General features: G+C 47.7%; 1 protein-coding gene across 1 annotated transcript in view; it reads right to left on the reverse strand.

Moving 5' to 3' along the window:
* Positions 1 to 21703, reverse strand: part of DNAJC9 (DnaJ heat shock protein family (Hsp40) member C9) — a 142311-nt gene that overhangs the window by 95973 nt on the left and 24635 nt on the right. The window contains exon 2 of the mRNA XM_069610543.1: positions 3941 to 4081. Coding sequence (XP_069466644.1) covers positions 3941 to 4081 — 141 coding nt within the window. The remainder of the gene's footprint in view (positions 1 to 3940; positions 4082 to 21703) is intronic.

Consider the following 21703-nt stretch of genomic DNA (forward strand, 5'->3'; position numbering starts at 1 on the left):
TAAGGGTCTCTCCTTGAGAGTTTCTATACTGCATGTGGGCTCTGATGTATTCTGGTTGGAGAAATTTGAACAGGGAAAAACATTTGTGTATAATCTTTTGCCCATTTAAATAGATTTTTCTTTAAAGTGTACAAGAGCCTTCACACAGGAAAAGATATTCAAATATCAATTAAAATCTCAGGGAGCTACGATCTTATTGCACCCCCAGGACTTGGCAATTGTGCCGTCCCAAGAAATGTGATATGCAAGCAGATCATCCAAAGAAGTCAGATTAGGTTGCCCCCTCCTTATGCGACCTAGAATAAACTACGCATCTCCCCTCATCTAAGGGTCTGGTGGGTATGCTCTTGTACAGTAGCCACAGAATACATGTTCCACTCTGCCCAAGTAAGCTATTGGTATAGAGAACTACAAATGGTATTAAAGACAAAACCACTTAATGGGACAGCTGTTCAAAGGTGGAAAGGATTGGCATTAAAACCTGAGAGTAAAGGCATGAGAAAGTATGAGAAAGCCCAAAAAATTCCAAAGAATACACTCGAGTTAAACCTCAAGACTAAGATTTTGCTGATCACCATGACTTGCAAACACAATTATGTTAACTAGGCAGCCAAGAATACATTTTCACTTTTGTTGGGTCTCAACTGTGTTGGACATTGTACCCGTGCAGGATGGAAAATGAATTGGATGAAAAGACACCCCCCCCCCCAAAAAACAATAATAATCCAGCTACAAGGTATTTGCTAGCAGGCATCACCCGGTAAGCAGGAGCCATGTCCGAAGGGTTGGGGGGGGGGGGGGGAGGAGAAATCCACTGAAGCAAAAAACTTGCTTTCACATAACATGAAACATTCATAATGTTTTATAGTTTTATAGTTTTGTCCTAAGGCTCCTTTATAAAAACATTCCCCAACATAGTTAATGGCTCTGGTAGGGCATCAGCTGGCCAATGGAGTCCAAGCAGCTGTTAAGGGCCAACTAAGCAGGGTCCTGTAGGCTACAAGCAGGGGTTAATCAGCTCTCACCAATTTCGATCTCAGCAGTACTTCCTGCACCGGTCCTTTTTAAAGATGGATTTCTGGTCCGTTAAGATGGATTTTTAAACTTTGACCTGGTGGCCACCCTCAGTTTATTGACACAGGTGAACCTTCGGGATAGCCAGACCAATCTAGCTAGCTTGGCAGGTGGTCAAGACTAAGTCTCAGGACGGGGTGAGAGTGATCGGAAGCCTGCAATGAGCACTCACAGCAACAAAACACAATGTCTCATATGAAAAATATCTACACATTTATAGTCAGCCAGACCAAATAGACACAAGTAACTTTAGTAAATGAGAACATGTGAAGAGAGGGTTGTTAGTACACAAAATGCATTAGGTACTTCTTCAGAGTTTGCTCCCTAGCTTTCAAGTCCAACCCTAAGAAGTGGGGAGCTTTATGCAAAAAAAAAAAAAAAAAGGCCTTCTTGATCGAAGAAGAAAACAGGGGTCAGACGGGAGAGCAAGTGAGCAAAGGGTGCCAAGCCCTTTCAAGAGTCAGTTTCTTTGTGTAGGAGACTTGGCTCCTTTTGTAGTTTGGTGTGAACACAGTGATCGACCTGGAATGGCTGCATAGCCCCTTCTCTTATACAAGATTAGCTTTGCGTCAAAATAGAGGACTTCCAATCGATATGCACTCTTGCAGGCATCCCAGACGTGGACCAAATTATGGCCCACAGTGGTCTCAGTCATTCAGGCACTCCAGACATGATATGATATGGTATGGTGTTTGTAACGCGCTTATACACAGGTGTTTCAAGGCGCGACGAGGCAGGGAGGGGAGGAACAAGGGGAGACAAAACAAACATCCTGGCACCAGTAGAGTGGATTGGGACGAGATAGTGCCAGCCCTCTTCCTGGGCACCATTACGTGACATGCAGAAGCCAGCGAAAGATTCGTGGGAGGCGACATACCCAATAAGGAAAATCCAGGTTACTCGACCTGGGAGAAGGGAAGGGACAATATTGCCATGGGACAGCACAAAACTGTGGCTCAGCCATTTTCGGACCTGGCCACAGTCTTGCAGTAAACACTGTTTATTTCAGTAAAGAGAAGTAAAACATTATGAGGCACACTTGTAGAATCACCCAAAAAAAACATCCTTAGAGGGTATCTAGGGCCATAAAACAAAAAGGGACACCAGCGTAGTGTGGTACATTGTGCCCTGTTAAAATGTTACCAAGAAATGGCAACATAGTCAAAGACTAAGGGAAACAGTTTCCAGTACAGACAGACAGTCTGAAGGATGCGTCAGTTTCCCCATAACAAGTGAGCAAAAGCCCAGGGGAGTTCAACTGAAGGCTGGGCTCCACTGGAAAAAGTCTTGTTAGCATAGCCAAGCAACAAGTTTGGGAGGCGTTCATAAATGGAGGGGGAATTGCACATAAACGAAATCTTTCCTAACAGTCATCAAACGTTAAAATAAGTTCACCACAAAGGTAACAGCACTGAGCATGTCCAATTCTATGCCCACAGACTATTTAAAATGTGCAGATTAAATAGGGACACATTGCTCAAATTGAACATAGGATACCACAGGAGCAACACGCTGGTCTTGGAAGCAAGACCACGCAGAGCAACAGAGGTTTGAATCACGCGCTTAGACACCTAACTTGGGTATGGTAGTAGGCGCATTATAAAATAAACAAATTCTTACTCTGAAAATGAGATAGGAATCTGTGCCTTTAACACCTTCATTGTGTTACAGGGTCTTCCTGCAAAGGTTCCTGGGTCAAACTTCAAACTAAATTTACAGATTAACGTAGATTGTTTGAAAATGCCAACTCACTTAAGTCCCCCCCCCCCCCCCCCCCCCAACACCTCCAACGTACTACCCAATGAGGAGCTTCCTAACAATATTTGCTCCAATCTGCAGCTTTGTAAGAAGTCAGTCAGCTGCTAGGCCTTCCATTTCTCAGCCGCGCATTGAATTGTAAAGTTGCAATAATTGGCTATTTTTAGGCTACTTGATGGCATTTTTTTTTTCTTGAGAAGCTTCCTCGACCTACCTCCACCCCTATTACATGTATTGATTGGGCTTTGTCTGTGCTACTTTGATTAGTCCTCGAGGCTGCTTTGTTCTTCATGTTTTCTGTAACACAACCAAGTAACACACCACCCCCACCCTCCAAACATCCAGTATTCTCAGCCCCCCCGAGCCTCTACCCCAATTCCTTCTCCCCACCCCATTCTCTAAACCACCCACCCTAACCCCCCCTCTACTCAGCCACTCTATAGCCACAGCCACCCTGCCCGCTATGTAGCCCAACACACAGCACCCCACTCTACCACCCTCCTTTCCCCCCTCACCCCATCCTGCCTCCTCTCAAACTCACTATGTCTTACCCTATTGCTTTTTTCCTAATGCTCATCATCAATGCCACCCTCGATCAATGGCTTCCTTCCTTGCTCTATTCCCCTTATTCTCTTGCACACCTGCACCCCCTGCCACCCCCCGCCCCTCCCCCCATTGCATCCTGCTTTCAAACATCCACTCACCTCCTTGCACTCTGGTGTCTATAAATGCAAAATAAAGACATGGAAAGGCCAAAACTATTGGCTTTGCCAATGCTGGATAAAAGACAAACGATAGCGTCAATGCACAATCTGTACAGACTTTAGGACCAAATGGGCAGCAAAGATTGTGGGTACAACAACATTACCTTGGATGCTGAATGTGCTCCAAAACTGTACAATTACTTTGTGTGACTGGTTAGTTACAGCTGCTACATCTGAGGGGGACCAAAACAATCCGAAAAATATTCTTTAATAACTATATTCTATATCATAAGACGACTCACATTTTAGAACATTTAATTTTCTTTAAGAAAATCGCTTGGCCAATGTGGCAACATGGAGGGGGGGGTGCGGGGGTTTGGGCTCCAGATATGAACTGTTTCTACCTTTTTGAATAGAAGCCGCCAATATTCTTCCCAGTTTCTGTCTTCGTTTAGGACTTCCCCTTCCTCGTCTACGATACCTTGCTCGTCATAAAGCGCCCGCTCCTCCTCGTCACTCAAGATGGCATAAACTTTGCCAAGGGTCTGAAACAAAAAGATACACAATTACTTCAACACCAACACAATAAAGACTATTACAGTAGGTCACTTTTCTAAACAAGAAAGCATTTATTGTATGCCGCCTACAGTAGGATCGCAATGGAGATTGATCTCATCTAAAAGGCAGACAGCATTTGGTTCATAACGTACAGGTGGCATTTTTTTTTACAATTTCTAGCTTGCTCGGCACCAAATGGTTAGTACCATTTCTTATTGGCATGGCTGCCAACACTAAAGAAGCGCCAGTACTCCACTATGAAGGTTGGTGTTGGTTTGGGAGACTGGCATACTTCAGATTTCTCACAACACAGCACACAGCTTCCACATACCAACATATACTTGCCAACATGTCCCCATTCCAATTTGTAGGTGCGTATCCAGTCTGGGTTTTTCCATTTGCATTCTGGGATTTGTAGGCCCGCTTTCCCCATTATAAATCTCGAACTATGTAGTATTGGCCTATAAGCACGTGTTCCCACGGAACGAGTTGTAGTGACCTGTGGCTGGAATGCAGATGACAAGAAGAGGAATACAGCAGAGAGGGTTGAGAGAGAAGGAAGCCGTTCTGTGGGGCTCGATTCATTATACCTTATCTGTTAAAGTGTCAATATAACGTAATACTAATAAAGTACATGCTTGTACTCAACGCTACCCTGCGTCCCCATCTTCATTACAGTGGCAACGAGGATGGGATCAACAAAATGGCCCCACTGCAACCGAAATACCCTAGCGTTGAGGCTAGAGCAATACATTTAAACTGCGGCACCGTCTAGCAAACTGCGACGATGCCTCGTTGAGCGCTCGGCATTTACTCATAATTCAATGCTCCCCATCTCAGAATGCTGCATTGTCACAAATTATAGCAGCCTCTGAACACAGACACTTCCCCGTACTTCACATTTAGTTGGCGCACAACGTGCATGCTCTGTCAGGAGAAAAGCAAGACTTCTGCAAAGCCCAATCCGGCCGCAAGCTCCACTACAATCAGCGCAAGCATCCCAGGGAAAATTACCACTGCAATGGAATAGAAGCTCATCTCAAACTTCAGACTCTTATGAAGAAAGTACCACTGCCATGTAATAGATGCACATATCAAGTCCATATGTCAGTGACAAGATTACCACTACTATACAAAAGAGTTTTTTTTTTAAAAATTGAGTCATTCCTACCTTTTGGACAGTGACAATACAAATACATACAGTAACAAATCAAATTACTACAACCTACCAAGGCTACCCATCACCAGAAATACTCTTAGTAACTCTGAAAGTTACAATATGAATGCACATACATTAATTTACACGTTTTTCTTCCTCACCAACCTGTGTTGGCATTTAGCAGTGTACCTCCCCCTGCATTTTACTTTCCCGGGGTGGGTGAGCCCACAATTCCGTGGAAAAGGTGGATCAAATCATTTGAACATCATGCTAATGTAGTCTGTGGGCAAAACTGCAGTGTGGAAGAGAGTCACTTCTATTGCATGGTCTAGGTGCAGCAGGACAAGAACAATTTGAAGATTTACCTGAAGTTCCTGAGAGTGAAGCAGGACACCTAAATGTATATGAGAAAGCAGTAGAAAAGATAGCCAAACACAACGAGAAGAAACTCAGCATTATTCTGGAACGATACAAATTTGGGAAGAGAGCCCAAGATGGTGAGAGCATAGAGCAATATAGAACAGCACTACAGAAATTGGCACAAACCTGCAATTTCAATCAGCAATTAAATGAACGTCTTAGAGACCAATTTATGCTTGAATGCAACAATGCCAAAGCAAGAGAAAAACTATGGTTGGAGGACGAATCCATCGTTGGAGGCAGTCTTACGTATTGCGAAAGTAGTGGAACACACTGATACGTGTGTTAAATGTTAGAAAGTATAGTAAAGAAAATGAACCCGAGTACACTTTCTCTGTGATTTGACCTATGTAAATGAATGTGAGGAACAATATACGTTGACTGTAAAATCAAGTAACCGCCAAAATGATATTGGGCCCCGTTCAGGATATACCTGCGCGAAATGGCTTCAGATGAGGAAACCTCCATGTGATTGAAATGTAATTGATGTAATATGTATCTAACAATGTGAGTAATATATGTACTGTGATATGCAGTGTGCAAGAAGTTGAATCTGTGTTGACCATCAAAGTTTTTAAAAAAAAGTTTACTGTGGGGCTAGCATTGGGTACATTTTGGGATGCGATGGCAGGTTTGTTGGCCGTTAGCAGTGTGTGCACTATAGCTGAGGAAGAGGTAGACCCGGGGGCTGGTGCTCAACCGGCTGGGCATGTGGAACATGCAGGGGTTGAACTCCCAGATGTTCTGGAAATCTGTTCTGAGGAAATTGGGGAGGGGGGGCATGTTCTTCTCCATAGTCTACCTGCGGGAGACCTCGCCCACTTGCTCAGGATAAGTCTGCGAGCCAGGGCTTTTCTGAGGATGTTTTTTGCTTCAAGCGGTGAATAGAAGCGGGGGGGAGTGGCAATGTTGAGTGAGCAAATCACCTTTTCAAAAGGTGAAGGTACTATGTAATCCCCAGGGACGATTCATGTGTCGCTGGTCTGCTATGAGAACGCATGCTCACGCTGGTCTCTATATATGCCCCTAAATTTGGGGCAGTGGGTGTTCTGGAGGATTTTCTTTTACTCGCACTTCCCTTTGTAGAAGGGTAACTCTTGCTGTGGGCTGTGGGGGGTGATATCAGCTTTGTGTCTGACATGACCTCGGCCTAATATAAGACGGCTTTTTCATCTTGTGCAGCCTGCAGCCATTGAAGTAATGAAAGATGTTCTTCAAACATAAAGCACACTTAACAAAGAAGGTTAGTGTGCACACTTGCTGAACAATATTTGTAGGCTCTGCAAGATCAGCTGATGTCCAGGAAGTGGTGCTTTCCACCAGGCCTGCAGATGAGCTGCGTACCAGGCCTTTTTTACGCATGAAAATACGACCGCTTTTATTATTTTCCTGTGTACATTTACACACAAGTTTACAGCACAGGGGAGTGCAAAGGTCAGGTTACTTGAGCCAAACCTTTATATACATGTATGTTATTGCAAGCCATGCCAAGGATAAAAGCCTCTGAAACAGAACGCATTTCTCTGAAGCCTTTCAAAAAAAAAAAAAAACACTTTTTGATTAAAGGAATGGTTTGTTTCCATTCACTGTCTGCTGTGTTACTGCTCATGGAGCAAACGGCACTGTGCATATTTATTTATTGTCCTAGCATTTTAGGATTGTATAATTAATAAGATGGAAAACTAAGCTGCAATTGAGAATTAACAAATTATGCTTCTTTTCAAGTGTAAGCAAACCAGTATTTCACAATTGTATTTTTCAGAGTTCCTGTGTGCATAATAAAGCAGAGGCAGATCATTTTTACACTTTTAACTCTAATTATCCAAACAGTGTCGAAAATGAGGACTATGCATGGTCTAAATTTACATCCATTCAACCTTGCAGTCATTCGGTTAATTACTGTAAATGCTCAGTGGCAGCAGAGTCTTGCTCAAGGGTGAGTGATTGTCATTACACCAATCACATTTGTTCTAGCCTCTCAAATCTTCAAGACTACAATTAAAACACTGAAAACCTCTCTCACGGAAGTGCAAGCGCTGTTCAAAAACAAACAAATGAAAGCTACATTTGTAACTGAAATAAAAACTCAGCAAAACCTGTCCCAGTAATAATCCAGATAGGTATTTAACTTTATGAAGCGCTTCATACATGGTTCGTCCAACATCTAGGCACTCTGATTATTATACCTCAGTCGATACTCAGTTAACTAACCTCTGAAGGATGTTGGCCAATAAGATAGCTCAGCCGGTTGGGCACACGTTGCTGCAATCTGTACCCGATCTGTAGGTTGCAGGTTTGAATCCCAGCAAGGCCAGGATTCAATTTTGTGTTCAAGTGTTCAATTTTGGGTGGAAAAGGGTTTGTCCAACATTTTAATATACATCTCTTGGCTACTGCACAGGAGACAGACATTGAACAAACTCCTGGTTGTTTCGGTCTGTTTGCCAATGTCCCCGAATAGGTATTTTTGCGGAGACAGGGTCGCTGGGATCTGTGTGATCTCTTCCAATATTTCCGCTACCTCTTTCCAAAATCTAACAATTAGAGGGCATTCCCAATACATATGATGGGACCCTAGCTGTTTTGCATTTAGGGCATTCTCCCCCCTCCGCCCCCCTCTGTTAACACACCCTCCCAGCCACCCCCCCCCCCCCGAGTGTGCCGTTGAGAATTTAGCCATTTTAGCTGGAGTATAATGGAGCTTATTTAGGACCTTGAAATGAACCAGTCGAAGGCCTGCGTTCAGTGACACCGATTTTGTAAGCATACAGTATTTGGTAAATTTTTCCTCCGATATGCTTGTATTTAGGTCTTCTTCCCATTTAGCTTTGGTGTTGTTTATTGTAGGGAGGTTCATCTGGAAAAAGTGGCCAACGTGCATTAAATGCCGACTTCATCCTGTGATACTGAAGTGTTTTAAGTGGTCCCCACCCAACCACACTGCCAAACTCCTCCCTGGTCACAAATTTCCCATTTGGGACAATGTCACACATTCAAACTTCTTTGTTCGGGTCTCAGTCTCTTTGTATTGTTTTATACAGCGTGGGCGGTATACCGGGGTATTTCCACAGTGGATATCTGGGTCATATGGGGTTTCTATTTTCCGTTTTTTTATACAATGTTATCCACGCATGTACCATGGTCCCCACTGGGTCATAGGGACAGGAATCTTTGTATTGAAGATAATGGAACGGAGGTCTATGGGAGAGGAAGCAAATTTCTCGAGCCATATATGGGTAGGGGTGTCACGGTATTAGTTTTATGACGGTACGATAACCTTCTTGCCAAATGACGGTATATCATGGTTATAGCGGTATAGCAGGTGGAGTTAACTAATCTTAACAAATATTTTCTAAAAGGTCATAAATTGACAGATTTATCATCTCAAACAAAACCATGCACCTAGGGCCAGAATTGGGCTTTTCAACATACTTTCCACTGAAATGACTTGCTTCCACCAAACACAAACACACGTGTGGAGAGGGGGAGGGGGCCCTGCTACAACTGGCAAAGCAAACTAAATAGCTTTTCTTAAGTGGTCATTTAGACTTTTTGTGTTGCCATCTTGATAACCTGCATGCCACAGATCAATGGAGGCTGATGGTAGTATACGCTTGTGCACACACACACACACACACACACACACACACACACACACACACACACACACTCTCTCTCTCTTTACGTTACAGCCTTTAGTTTACTTGCGGGCCAAAAGGTTTTCAGAAATCACAGACATGTTACTCTTTGGTATGGCAGCAGGGAATACCGACAGATGTGACTTATTATATGTAAATTCAATGATAGAACCACGGAAATCCCCCATTGCCATATGTTTAGAGAACATCCATTATAAATATATAAACCCCAAAGCCGCCACCCCAAAGTAAACCCTTTTCCTTCTTGGCACTATCTATTCTTCCTATTGCTAACATATTGATTTTGTGTCAGGCACGTGTGGTTTATGGAATGGCATTAAAAACTGCTCCAACTGAAACTACTTGGCAGACGGCAGATCCAACAGTGTAAGACCAAGTCTGCGCAGCACTTGCTTACTGCAGCCTTTACAAATCAGATTGAAAAGCACACTTGACGGTATGAACGGTATAAACAATGTGACGGTTATTATTGTTCAATTAAGTGGTTCACGGTATCTTTAACGGTATACCGTTATACCGTTACATTCCTATATATGGGGTGAGCGGTCTTCTAGGTCATAGATATACCAGTGTTTCGCAAATTGCGCCACCAAATAGAATTCGAAATCTGGTGCTGCCATTCCTCCTGTACTATAAGGTTCGGTCAGCTTTCCTCCCCCCGCCCCCACTTCATTCTGGGGGTCTTCCCGTCCCACACAAATGTCACTGCCATTGCTCTCATTTTTTAAAAAAAGGTTCTACCCGGCCATATTGGTATATTTACAAACATGTAGAGCAATTTGGGGAGAACCACCATCTGGAGGATATCGACCCGGCCATTTAAGGATATAGGCAGCTTAGCCCAGGTCTGAAACTTTACCTTAAGCACTTGTATAATTTGTTCATAGTTATCTGTGTACAGTGTTTGCCTGTCTCGGGATATCATTATACCTAGCTGGGGCGTGGCTTGGCGGCCATGCAAGCGTGAGCAGACTCCGAGAGGCTCCCACTAGATCCGACTAACGATCCTGAGAAAGGCGAAAATAAAGTGTAGAAAACCGAACAAACGCTAGGATAAGGCATCGGAAGACCCAAGGCACACACGGGAGAAGACCCGAGAAAAAACGGAGGTCGGAAGAGTGAAAACGGGAAGAGGGAGAGACGCGCGGCACCACCAACAAAATGGCGGGCGCACAACGCTGAAATAGCGACCTGCGTCCCAACACACGAAGAAGGACCGAAGGAGAAGAGCGGTGCCGGGTGAGATAGCCGGCCAACATCCAGCCCAGGCAGGACCGGAGTACCACCAGAGCGGCGGAAACACGAGGCACCAACTGCAGCAGGTGGAGGAAGAACCCGAGACAACATTGCACGCAGCAGCGCGGTACCGAACCGGAGAAGGTAAAGACGGCGAGGCTCAAGAACAGGAGGCGGCCCACAGATCGGACCGAAGGAGAGCCCTTCCCTGCCGACACGGGGGTGAGCAACAGCAACGGAGACCCAGCAGAGCAACGAGGGATCCCGAGAGGCGAGGCAGTGGAGAACGTGAGACAGCCCACAGACCGGACCGAAGAAGAGCCCTTCCCTGCCGACGCGGAGGTGAGCCCGAGGGGCGAGGTAGTGAAGAACGAGAGGCGGCCCACAGACCGGATCGAAGAAGAGCCCTCCCCTGCCAACGCGGAGGTGAACTGCAGCAGCGGAGACCCAGCAGAGCAACGAGAGATCCCAAGAGGTGAGGCAGCGGAGGACAAGAGGCGGTCTACAGACCAGACCGAAAAAGAGCCCTTCCCTGCCGGTACAGAGCGGAGCCGAGGGAGACAGCAGACCAACACCCGGCCCGAGCAGGACCGGAGCACCACCCCGAGCGGCGGAAGGTCAAGGTACCAACGGCAGCAGGCGAAGGAGGAGCCCGAGCACTGCAAGAAATCGCGTGACACCGAACTGGAGAAGGTAAAAACGTCGCGACCCATGAATGGGAGGCGGCCCACAGATCGGACCGAAGAAGAGCCCTCCCCTGCCGACGCGGAGGTGAGCAGCAGCAGCGGAGACCCGGCAGAGCAGCGAGAGATCCTGAGAGGTGAGGCAGCGCCGAGTCATCAGAACTAAGACCGGGGAAACAAGAGACAGACTGCGGAGCCTGCGAGGGGAGCCGAGGCCAACAGGGACAGCACAGAGGAGAGGTAGCCACCGACATAACGCGGTGTGCAAAAGAAATACACACAGACCCAGACCCCGGCCCAATCGGCTGCCCCAAAGACCACTAGTAAGCGGGTGAGAGAACATAACTCACGGGGCAGCACCTCAACAGTAACTACGAGCCACAAATACACCCGACACGACGGACCCCCCACCACAACACCAGAACAAAGGCAGAGACTAGGGGGAAGAGCCGCCCCACGCTAAACACAGACTGCAAGTACCCACAGGCGTGCGGGAAGAGAACACTACAGAGAGACACGGCAAACGGACAACGGGGGAAAAGAAACAGAAGGAAGACGCTCACTAAAAGCCAACACACGCAGGAAAATGCAAAAGTGAGTGCGAGGACCGTGTAAGAACTCACCGAAGCGCAAACAGACCCCGACCAAGCAGGACCCAACCGCAGGCCAAGAGTAGCAGGTACCAGCATGCCAGACAAGCCAAAAAGCGGCAGAGGAAGACAAACAGTCATGGAGACATTTGCCCGCAAAAGTGATGACCAGCAACCGGAGGCAGGGGAGAAAGCTACGCCGGAGCCATACGCCACGCAAGGAGAGATCAGGCAAGTGGAAGGCAGCATATTAGAAGCCATAGGGGCGTTAAAGACGTCGATAGAAGGCAAGCTGGACGCAGTGATGGTGGATGTAGGACTCCTCAGACAAGATACGAGGAACCTGGCGGAGAGGATGACAACAGTAGAACAACAAGTACAGAGCAACTCAGTGGAAGTAACCACCTCGCGAACACAAATGTCGGAGGCACTGGAGAGAATCAATATACTAGAACGCAGAGCTGAAGACGCAGAAGGCAGGGCCCGGCGCAACAACGTACGCATAGTGGGGCTGCCAGAGGGGGAGGAAGGTAGAGACCCCACGAACTACATAGAGAACCTCCTGATCCAAGAAGTGGGAGCTGAGACCCTGTCCCAAGGCTTCGTAGTAGAGAGGGCACACCGGGCGCTAACTAAGAAACCGCGCCCAGGAGCACCACCAAGACCAATGATCGCAAAAATCATGAACTTCAAGGACAGGGAAAAAATCCTGACTTTCTCAAGAGAAGGAGGGAACATAACAAGAAACGGGGCCAGGATAACGATATAGACTATACGGTTCTCGTACAAAGACAGAGCCCAGTTCTGGCAGACCAAAGAGCGCCTTCGAGCGGCAGGGGTGAAATTCATGCTGCTGTACCCAGCCAAACTAAAAATACTGCATGACGGAAAGACACAGATCTTCGAGACAACGACCGACGCCCAGGTGTGGATGGACCAACGAGGGATTCCGCAGTTGGCAGAGAGAAATGAGCGAAACAGAAACCCCCCCCCCCGGCAAAACAGGGACTAGAACCGAGCACGACATGCGAATCCAACACTACGGGAGCAAGGCGGTAGAGACACCCTACCGGGAAATAACGAAATGGGGCAACCGACAGCCTCCAAGTTGAAAAGCCTACAGTAAAGAGACTTACAAAGGGAGCACAAGACTCAGGGAAGTGGAACCGCCAAGACCCACAGAGAAACCCCAGTAAAAACAAAGTCTATAGTGTCAGTTTCAAGACACTACGCCGCGACAGGCATGCCCGAGGAGGAAGAAGCGGCACCTGGAGAGCGGTGGAGCCCGAGCAGATGGGGGGAGGCTGGGCGTTTGTTGATGTTATTTAGGTTAATAGTTATAATAGTTCGAAAGTTAAGGCTAAGCCCGCAAGGAAAGAAGAAGAGCAGAAAAGGAAACAACAGTTGTCACACACAAAGAATCGGCATGAAAAGCAAATTCAGGGAGCAGCACCCACAAACAAAGAGCTGGTGGAAAGCACAAGGTGAGACCGTCCACAACAGAGTGCAGCCAACAGCAAGAGAACCAACCCGGGAAAGCGGACGAATAGACGATTCAAAACTCAACAGCCAGAGAAAGGGACACAAATCCCCGACAGGAGCAAACCAAGAGAATAAGACACTGAGCGGGCCCATGGGAAACAACAGACCGCGAGCGCTAATCCCCACAAGGACCGAGATGACCTGAGGATTGTCACGTGGAACGTCAGAGGGATGAATGCATATGTCAAGAGGCTGAGAATTTATACCTGGTTGAACAAAACGAGGACCCACATTGCACTGTTGCAGGAAACGCACCTGACGGCCGAAAAACAAGCTAAAATAAAGAAAAAATGGGGAGGTCAGATGTATAGAGCAACATATTCTAATTACGCAAGGGGAGTAATAACCTGGGTCGCCCCGGGCGTCCCATTCCAGCTCATCAACCAGGAAAAAGACGTGGAAGGCAGAATCCTGGTAGTCCACGGGATGCTAGAAAATCGGGAGATATGCCTGGTGAACACCTATGCTCCCAACCATGACGCCACGGCCTTCTTCAGGACGCTTTCGTCCCGGCTAGCCCCGTACAGGAATGCAACGGTGATCTGGGCAGGCGATCACAATTGTACACTGGACCCCCGGCTGGACAGGTCGGACAATAAGTACAAGAGAGCGGCGCCACCAGCGAGAGCACTACGACAGACACTAGACCAACTCGACCTCGAAGACATCTGGAGGAAGGTACATGGGGAAGAGAGGGGATACACGCATTATAGTGCCCCACATGGGACATTCACACGGATAGACTACCTGTTTACGGGCAAGGAGACACTGGGGGAATTTACTGAGGCACACATACACGCGCGAACCCTATCTGACCACGCCCCCCTGAGAATCACATGGGCGCGCACACACACAGGCGAGCCCCTATACCCACGTGGAGATTAAGGGCAGAGGCATTATCGGACGTAGGCTTCCAGGAACACATCCAAAACGTAATAGTCTTCTATTTCGAACATAATGTGGGTAGTGTGGAAAGCACAGGAACGGTCTGGGAGGCCTTTAAGGTGGTAGTCAGAGGTGAGGCGATGGGGAAAATGGGAGGTCTCAGGCGAGAAACCCTAGCACAACTAGATGAGCTAGAAAAGAAAATCGAGAAGGCCGAAGGACAAGCGGGGCAGAAAGGGGCGGAACGAGAGAACCTCACCACCCTGCGACAACAGTGTGCGGAGACCTGGGAAAGATTAGGGCGGCTCGACTATGGGAAATATATACAGAAACTACACGCTGAGGGGGACAAGCCTGGCAGGCTCCTGGCCTGGCTAACCAAACAGGAAACTAGGCGGGAGCCGATTAATGAAATTCAAAATAGACAGGGAGAGGTGATTAGATCCCAAGAGGGAATAAACGAGGTGTTCTCGCAATTTTACGAGGACTTATACTCCAGGGTCCGGGAGGCGGAAGAAGGGGACCTAGAGGAAGCCCTCGCGGAAATCAGACTCCCACAATTGGAGGAACAGGCCCAAATGTTAGACGCCCCTCTCACTGTAGAGGAACTAACAGACGTGATCGCCCAGCTGCCGACAGGGAAATCTCCGGGGCCAGATGGGCTCCCGGGGGAATTTTATAAACAATACAAAAACGACATAGCCCCGAGACTGCTAGAAACACTAGAAGAAGCATATGAGAAAGGAAGACTCCCGAATAGCATGTCAGAATCTATAATAATCCCGATCCTTAAACCAGGTAAGCCGCCCCTCGAATGCGGCTCCTACAGACCGATCTCCCTAATAAACCAGGACTCCAAGATCCTGACGGCGGCATTAGCTAACCGCCTTAAAAGAGTGCTACCCACCCTGATCCACACAGACCAGACAGGGTACGTGCCAGAACGAAACACGTCCTGGAACCTACGCAGACTCCATTATGTTATAGAAAAAACGAACCAAGAGGGAGGGGAGTGTGCCGTAGCCTCACTAGATGCAATTAAAGCATTCGACTCAGTGGGATGGGACTGGCTCCTGGGAACGCTCACCCATTACGGGATCGGACGAGGGTTTACACGATGGATAGAACTACTATACAAGGACCCGAGAGCAAGAGTCAAGACGGGTAGACAAGTTTCTAGGGAATGGAGCATAGAGCGAGGCACAAAACAGGGATGCCCCCTGTCCCCAATGTTATATATTCTGGCCCTGGAGCCGTTCGCAGTATTCCTAAGAATGCACTACAAAGAAATGGGCATAGAGATAGATGGGGAAATACACCAGATATCCATATACGCAGACGATATACTCCTCTACATACAGAATCCACGCACCCACCTGCAGGACTTGCTGGAGGCGCTGCGCGCGTTTGGTAGGCTGTCCGGAATAGTGGTCAACAGGGAAAAATCCTTACTGTTTCCCCTGGCAGGCCTACGCGCAATACCGACGGATCAATTGCCGCACTTGGGTATCACATGGGCCCCGAACACCTTCAAATACCTGGGAGTGGACATTTACCACGACACCATGGAAACACATGCAGGTAACACACAAGTAGCCCTAGACAAAATCGAAAACGCCATGAAATTCTGGCAGACGTTGCCGTTGGGCATGATAGGCCGGGCGGCACTGCTAAAAATGACGGTCCTACCCCGACTCTTATATTACTTTACAAACATCCCATATAACATACCAAGGTCCTTCTTCAAACACCTACACACCATGGCGAGAACCTTCCTGTGGGGAGGGGGGAGAAACAAGGTGGCACTAGACACACTACAAAGAAGCTACGAATGGGGGGGCATTAAACTCCCAGATTTTGAATACTACTACTTGGCAGCACAACTCCAATTTGTGGTGAGATGGCTGGGTGAAGAGACCTCGATAGACACAATACTTATGGGACCAACACTCCGGAGATACCACCTGAGAGAACTACTATGGATAAAAGCCGCCCAAGCCAAAGACCTACCCAATATAGCCCAACTAGGCCGGACACTATGGAAAAGAGCCTGGAAGACACAAGGCATACGAGACCCCTGCTCAAGACATATCCCACTGGCGGGGCTGGTAGACACCCGAGTGGCCAGCCTGGCCACGTATAGAGCACAATGGGAAGACAAAGGAGTAGCACAAGTAGGGGACCTGTGGCGTGACGGACAATGGGTTGAATTCCAGACCCTGATGGATGAACAAGATCTACACAGGGGCCAATTCATCCTGTACAATAGCCTAGTTCGGACAATAAAGGAGAGGTGGAACACCATGCCGGAGCCTGAGGACACCGAAGGAGAACTAGATGCATGGTATGTTGTTTCCGAGGGAGGACACACTGTGTCCAGACTCTACGAGCAACTACTGGGATACACCAACAAAAAGACATTAAAAGCACGAACGAAATGGGAGGAAGAACTACAACAACCCTTCGAAGATGAGGAATGGAACAAAGCCCTCACGTACACAAAAAAGGTGTCCAGGAACGCCAGGTTTAGACAACTGCAAATCTACATAGTGCATAGAGCATACCTAACTCCCAAGAGAATGTCGAGGATGGGAGACGGACAGACCCGGTGCTGCCCGCGCTGCGGAGACGAACAAGCCGACATGGTGCACATGTTCTGGTCATGCCCGCGGATAACAGACTTCTGGAATATGGTGAAAGAAAAGGCGCTGACAGCAGATATACATATGCCAGCAAGATCGCCAGCAACATATTTATTGGGCCTGTTCCCAAGGGGGCACCGGCAGATGTCGCATGTGGCAAAAATGAAAGACTTAATGACAATATTAGCGAAACGCCGCATAGCGATGGCATGGAACAAGAGCGAAGGCCCCTCGAGGGAGGGCTGGTGGGCCGACCTACAAAAATGGGCAATAGCAGAGACAGCAGTCTGGGCGAGAGCCACGCAAAAGGGGGAGAGCAACAGTGGGACCAGACTACTAGCATGGAACTCTCTGGTGCAAGACCTGTTTGGCAGCAGAAGCAGGGATGACACGGACGACCCAAGCGACTCAGGAAATTAAGAAATTGGCCCGCCCACGCCGAAGGGGCACCACATAACTTAGAGAAAGGGAAGAAATGGGAAGAAGGAGACGGGATCGGGACCAACGCACACACTGAACAATGCAATCCTACCTGGAAAGGCCAGCGAATACACACATGGACGAAAGCAGAGGAAACTCCCAGGGAAAGAAGGGAGGTCGCCGAGAGACCGCCCCCCCACTATAAACTCGACATCTGTTTGAGCCAGGCCCGAGGAGGCATCGGACCATAAACATACTGCGGCTGCCTTTGGGGAGAGGGAGGGGGGGAGGAGGAAGAGGTAAGAAAAGGGGCTATGTTGTATAACCAATAAAAAGAAGTTAAAAAAAAAAAAATCATTATACCTAGCTATCGTATGGGTGCGGTTGCCCATTTGAGGTTCTTCGTTGTCGTCGGGCATATGGTGTGTGGCGTCAGCGGAAAGATCACTGATTTTTCATCATTTATTTTGTATCCCGAGTAGTCGGCAAATTTAGGGGCGCTAGGTTGGTTTCAGGGTCCCAGACATACAGTAAAGTATCATCCGCATATAGCGAGATCAACTGGGGTGGGCCTGACAATCGTATTCCCTTATCTCCATGTTTTAGTCTGACCATTATAGCCATGGGTTCAATGGTTAGTGCAAACAGTATTGGCTAGAATGGGCAGCCCTGCCTACTACCCCTGCCCAGCACAAACAGGTCAGAGATCGTATTATTTGTGAGCACTCTTGCCCCTGTTTGTGTACAACAATTGGACATATTTAATAAAGTTGGGGCCCATTCCAAACCTTCCAAGCACCTCAAGGAGATACACCCATGACACAGAGTCAAATGCCTTCTCAGCGTCCAGGGATACCACCACCACCTGTGCTTCTGGGTTTATCTGCGCCATTATTGCAAACAGCCTGCGTAAATTCAAAGCTGTGGATCTTGTGGGGGATGAATCCATTCTGATCGGGATGGATCAGTGTCGGCATGTTTGCTAGCAACCTGTTCGCCAACACTTTGGCGAACACCTTGGCATCCACATTTATGAGTGACAGTGGCCTAGAAGATGACATATCCTGCGGTGGGGTGTGGGGTTTTGGCAACACTTATTATCGCTTCTCGCATTGAGTGTCATGATGCCTACCCCCGGGCATTCGGACCAAGCCCATCAGCCCCGGGAGCAGGCATCCAGGTGCTTACTAAAAGTCCAGCAGCCCTGGCTAGGGGCTGTCTGGGTACAGTCCTGGCGCCATAGGCGCCAGGCTCATGTACATTACTTACATCATGCAGACCATGCTGCAATGAAGACAAGCCAATGTGATGCCTGAATGGGACTACTTTACTTCAGGGACTATTTTTTACTCGGGTGTGGTTCTGGGGGAACTTCTTACCTGGGACTACTTTGAAGGCTATTTGCACATGCTTCGCGTTATTCTGCATCCAGCAGCGTAACGCTCACCGTGCCAGCAGTCAGCATCTAGTCTTCTGCCACTCCCGCCTCGACTCCAGAGCTCCTAGAAAAAGAGTAAAGAAGAAGGAAAGGTTAGAACATGGACATTATTTTAATTCCTTACCTGATTCCGGATCCATCGCGTCTTCGAACTTGGAAAGGACATTATTTCTGCACACGTCGCATCGCCAGCTGCAGCGCCGCGCCATACCCACCAGTCCTCACAGCATTTTTCGATTCGGCGCTGCCTCCATCATTTTCTTCGCCAAACTCTAGCATCTAGGGGACAAAAGAAATATAAGGTGAGCCGAGAGAGCCAACAAATACAATCTCTTTTTACCACCATAGATTTACCTGATTTACCACCGAAGGCATTATTCTTTAACATCCCGCAACTTCTTACGCCGCACCTGTAAGGAGAGAGAGAAAACAACAAGTTAAATACACGCATCTTTTACCGGACAGTGTTGGGTAATACAGACTCTTACCTGAACGCCATCAGCTGCCACAAGACAATCTTCTCTTGGACCCAGCTGCAACACAAGAAGGGAATGGGACAAGAGTGAACATAGGACATATTGAACTCTTTGAACTTTATACTTACGGGTTCTCGCCAGGAACCTCGGAGTCAATAATCATCCGGAACTCTTCCAACTCCTTCGAACCAGTGAAGTAACTGGTATCTACGCGCCCCTGCATTCCACGCAGGAAGGAGAGCTCATCATTGAAAAACATAAGGTGAGATTACTGAAAGGGAATATCGGAGGCGATTAGTGGGGAGAACAGTGGGGTGTCATTACTAGAATCCACTGGTGGCTAAATCCCTTTCTCCACTTGCAGGAGAATACTTCTACGGGTCAACGAGATTAGGCAGGCCAGTCCAGTCAGTCATCTCTGCACTACCCTTCACGTTGGAGGAGACCGCAGCTGTCGGTTCCGGTCGACGCCCCCTGTGGGAGCCAGGTGAGCGTAACATTGAGTCAGGGAGTTCATTTAATTCCAGTGCCTCCTCCCATACCTTCAACATGATGGGGACCAGCTTATCTCCGAATTCTTTATATAGTTCTACCCCCAACGCATCGGATCCCGGGGCCTTCCCTGAACTCAATGCTTCCATCGCTTCTGTGATTTCTATCTCAGTAATCAGGTTTTCAAGGGCCATTTTAGCTTCTAATGGCAGTGTTGGGAATTCCAGGCCATCTAAGTAGGTTTGTATTTCTGGTATTGATTTCTTATTGTTTTGATTATAGTTTTTGATAGAACATCAAGAATTTGTGGTTTATGGCTCGACCTCCCCGTTATTGGATGCTTGTGATTGGAGTATGTTGGCGATCAGCTCTAATTAGGTTGGCCAGAGACCTTCCTGCCTTATTCCCTTCCCCAAATCTACGCGCTCTGGCTGGGGCTGCTATGTATTACATTTCCCTCGTGGCCAGCCTGTCAAAGTCCTTGAGGAGTTGGTTTATCTCCGCTAGGGTGTCTGTATTTCAGGTTTCGCTATAGGAATTTTCCAGGTTTCGGAGTTGCATTTCCCTTTCGGATAGTTCACATCTCATTGACCTCAGCAGTCCTGTAGTTTTCGAAATCAATGCCCCCCCCACCCCACAGGCCTTGAACGTCTCCCAGAGTGTTGAGTATTTCTCTACCATCCCCACGTTATTATTGAAGAATTCTTCCATGTCTATGTGTAGGGATTCGGTCACAAAGTATGTTTGCAGGAATTCTTTTGTGGTTTTGGGGCATTCCTAAATATTAGATCAAGGGATACCGGGGAATGGTCCGACAATGTACGAGGATGTATTTGTGTCAATTGTGGCATGATCTGATCCAGCGCAATCAATACCTTGGTTTGTGCCCTTCTGACTTTAGAGGATATGTCTAAGTCTAGGACCAGATTGAAGTCCCCACCCCATATTATGCTAGAGGTGTCCAGTGTTGCCAGCAATTCCAGTTTGCTGAGGTAAAAGTCTGGGGCATCGATATTTGGACCGCAAGTGTTGACTAATACAACCGATTTGTTAGGTCCCTGTGTGTGTTTCCTGTAGCATCACTACATGGGGGGTGGGGTGGAAGTGTGTCTATTCACATATGCCCCAACCTTTCTGGTCTTTGAGGGATTGTATAGGCCTCTAACATTCCATGATAGGAGTTTAATCTTCAACCCATTCCCCCTGCTGGCATTACTCATCTTTGTATCTATTCACGGTTGTGTTCTTGTGAAAGTACCGTTTAGTGTGCATAGCGCAATTATCTGCAAGACCATTCTTGGAAAACCTTTTGCAACACAGTTCAACCAACATTCCTCCCTTGCCCCCCCCACCCCCAAACCATCCTGCCCGCCACCCCCATCATCTGCCCCAACTTGATGATTGTGCCTTACAAACTCTTGGAGATCTCCTGGGGTTGCCATGTTGTCGTCACATGGCCGCCGGCTCCAGGCTCATAGCCCGGCTTTCTTGTTCAGGAACATGTTGGGGGCACTGCATGCGTTTTATTCAATTCCATCGTTGTGAAGAGTATTTGCGTAGTTCCTTCAAATATCTGGACCATATCAGTCTGCCACAGCACAGTAAACATTTTAACTCAACCCCCCCCTCCCCGAACCAGATAGTAAACAGTACATAAACAAAAACGTTGATCAGTCGTCCAACTTAACCTGAACGGGAAACAGACTTCAAAGGCAACCCATCCCCTTTCAACAGTACCTTAACTCCCCCAGCACCCACCCCACCGTGTCCAAACTCACACAGCTTATTCATCACCATAGGCCATGGAAATCCATGGCAAGATAACCCATAAAATCAGATCACGATATCACCGCCAAACCCATTGAGGTCTTCCTGACCGGATTTTCCTCCTCTCCCCCACCTTCACCCAATAATGTGGCCCCTGATGTGTGGGCCCAGAACTCACCCCTTCAACCTCAGCCACTACC

The sequence above is a fragment of the Ambystoma mexicanum genome, chromosome 8 (genome assembly GCF_040938575.1).
Source record: "Ambystoma mexicanum isolate Mex_15411 chromosome 8, UKY_AmexF1_1, whole genome shotgun sequence".
Classification (NCBI taxonomy): domain Eukaryota; kingdom Metazoa; phylum Chordata; class Amphibia; order Caudata; family Ambystomatidae; genus Ambystoma; species Ambystoma mexicanum.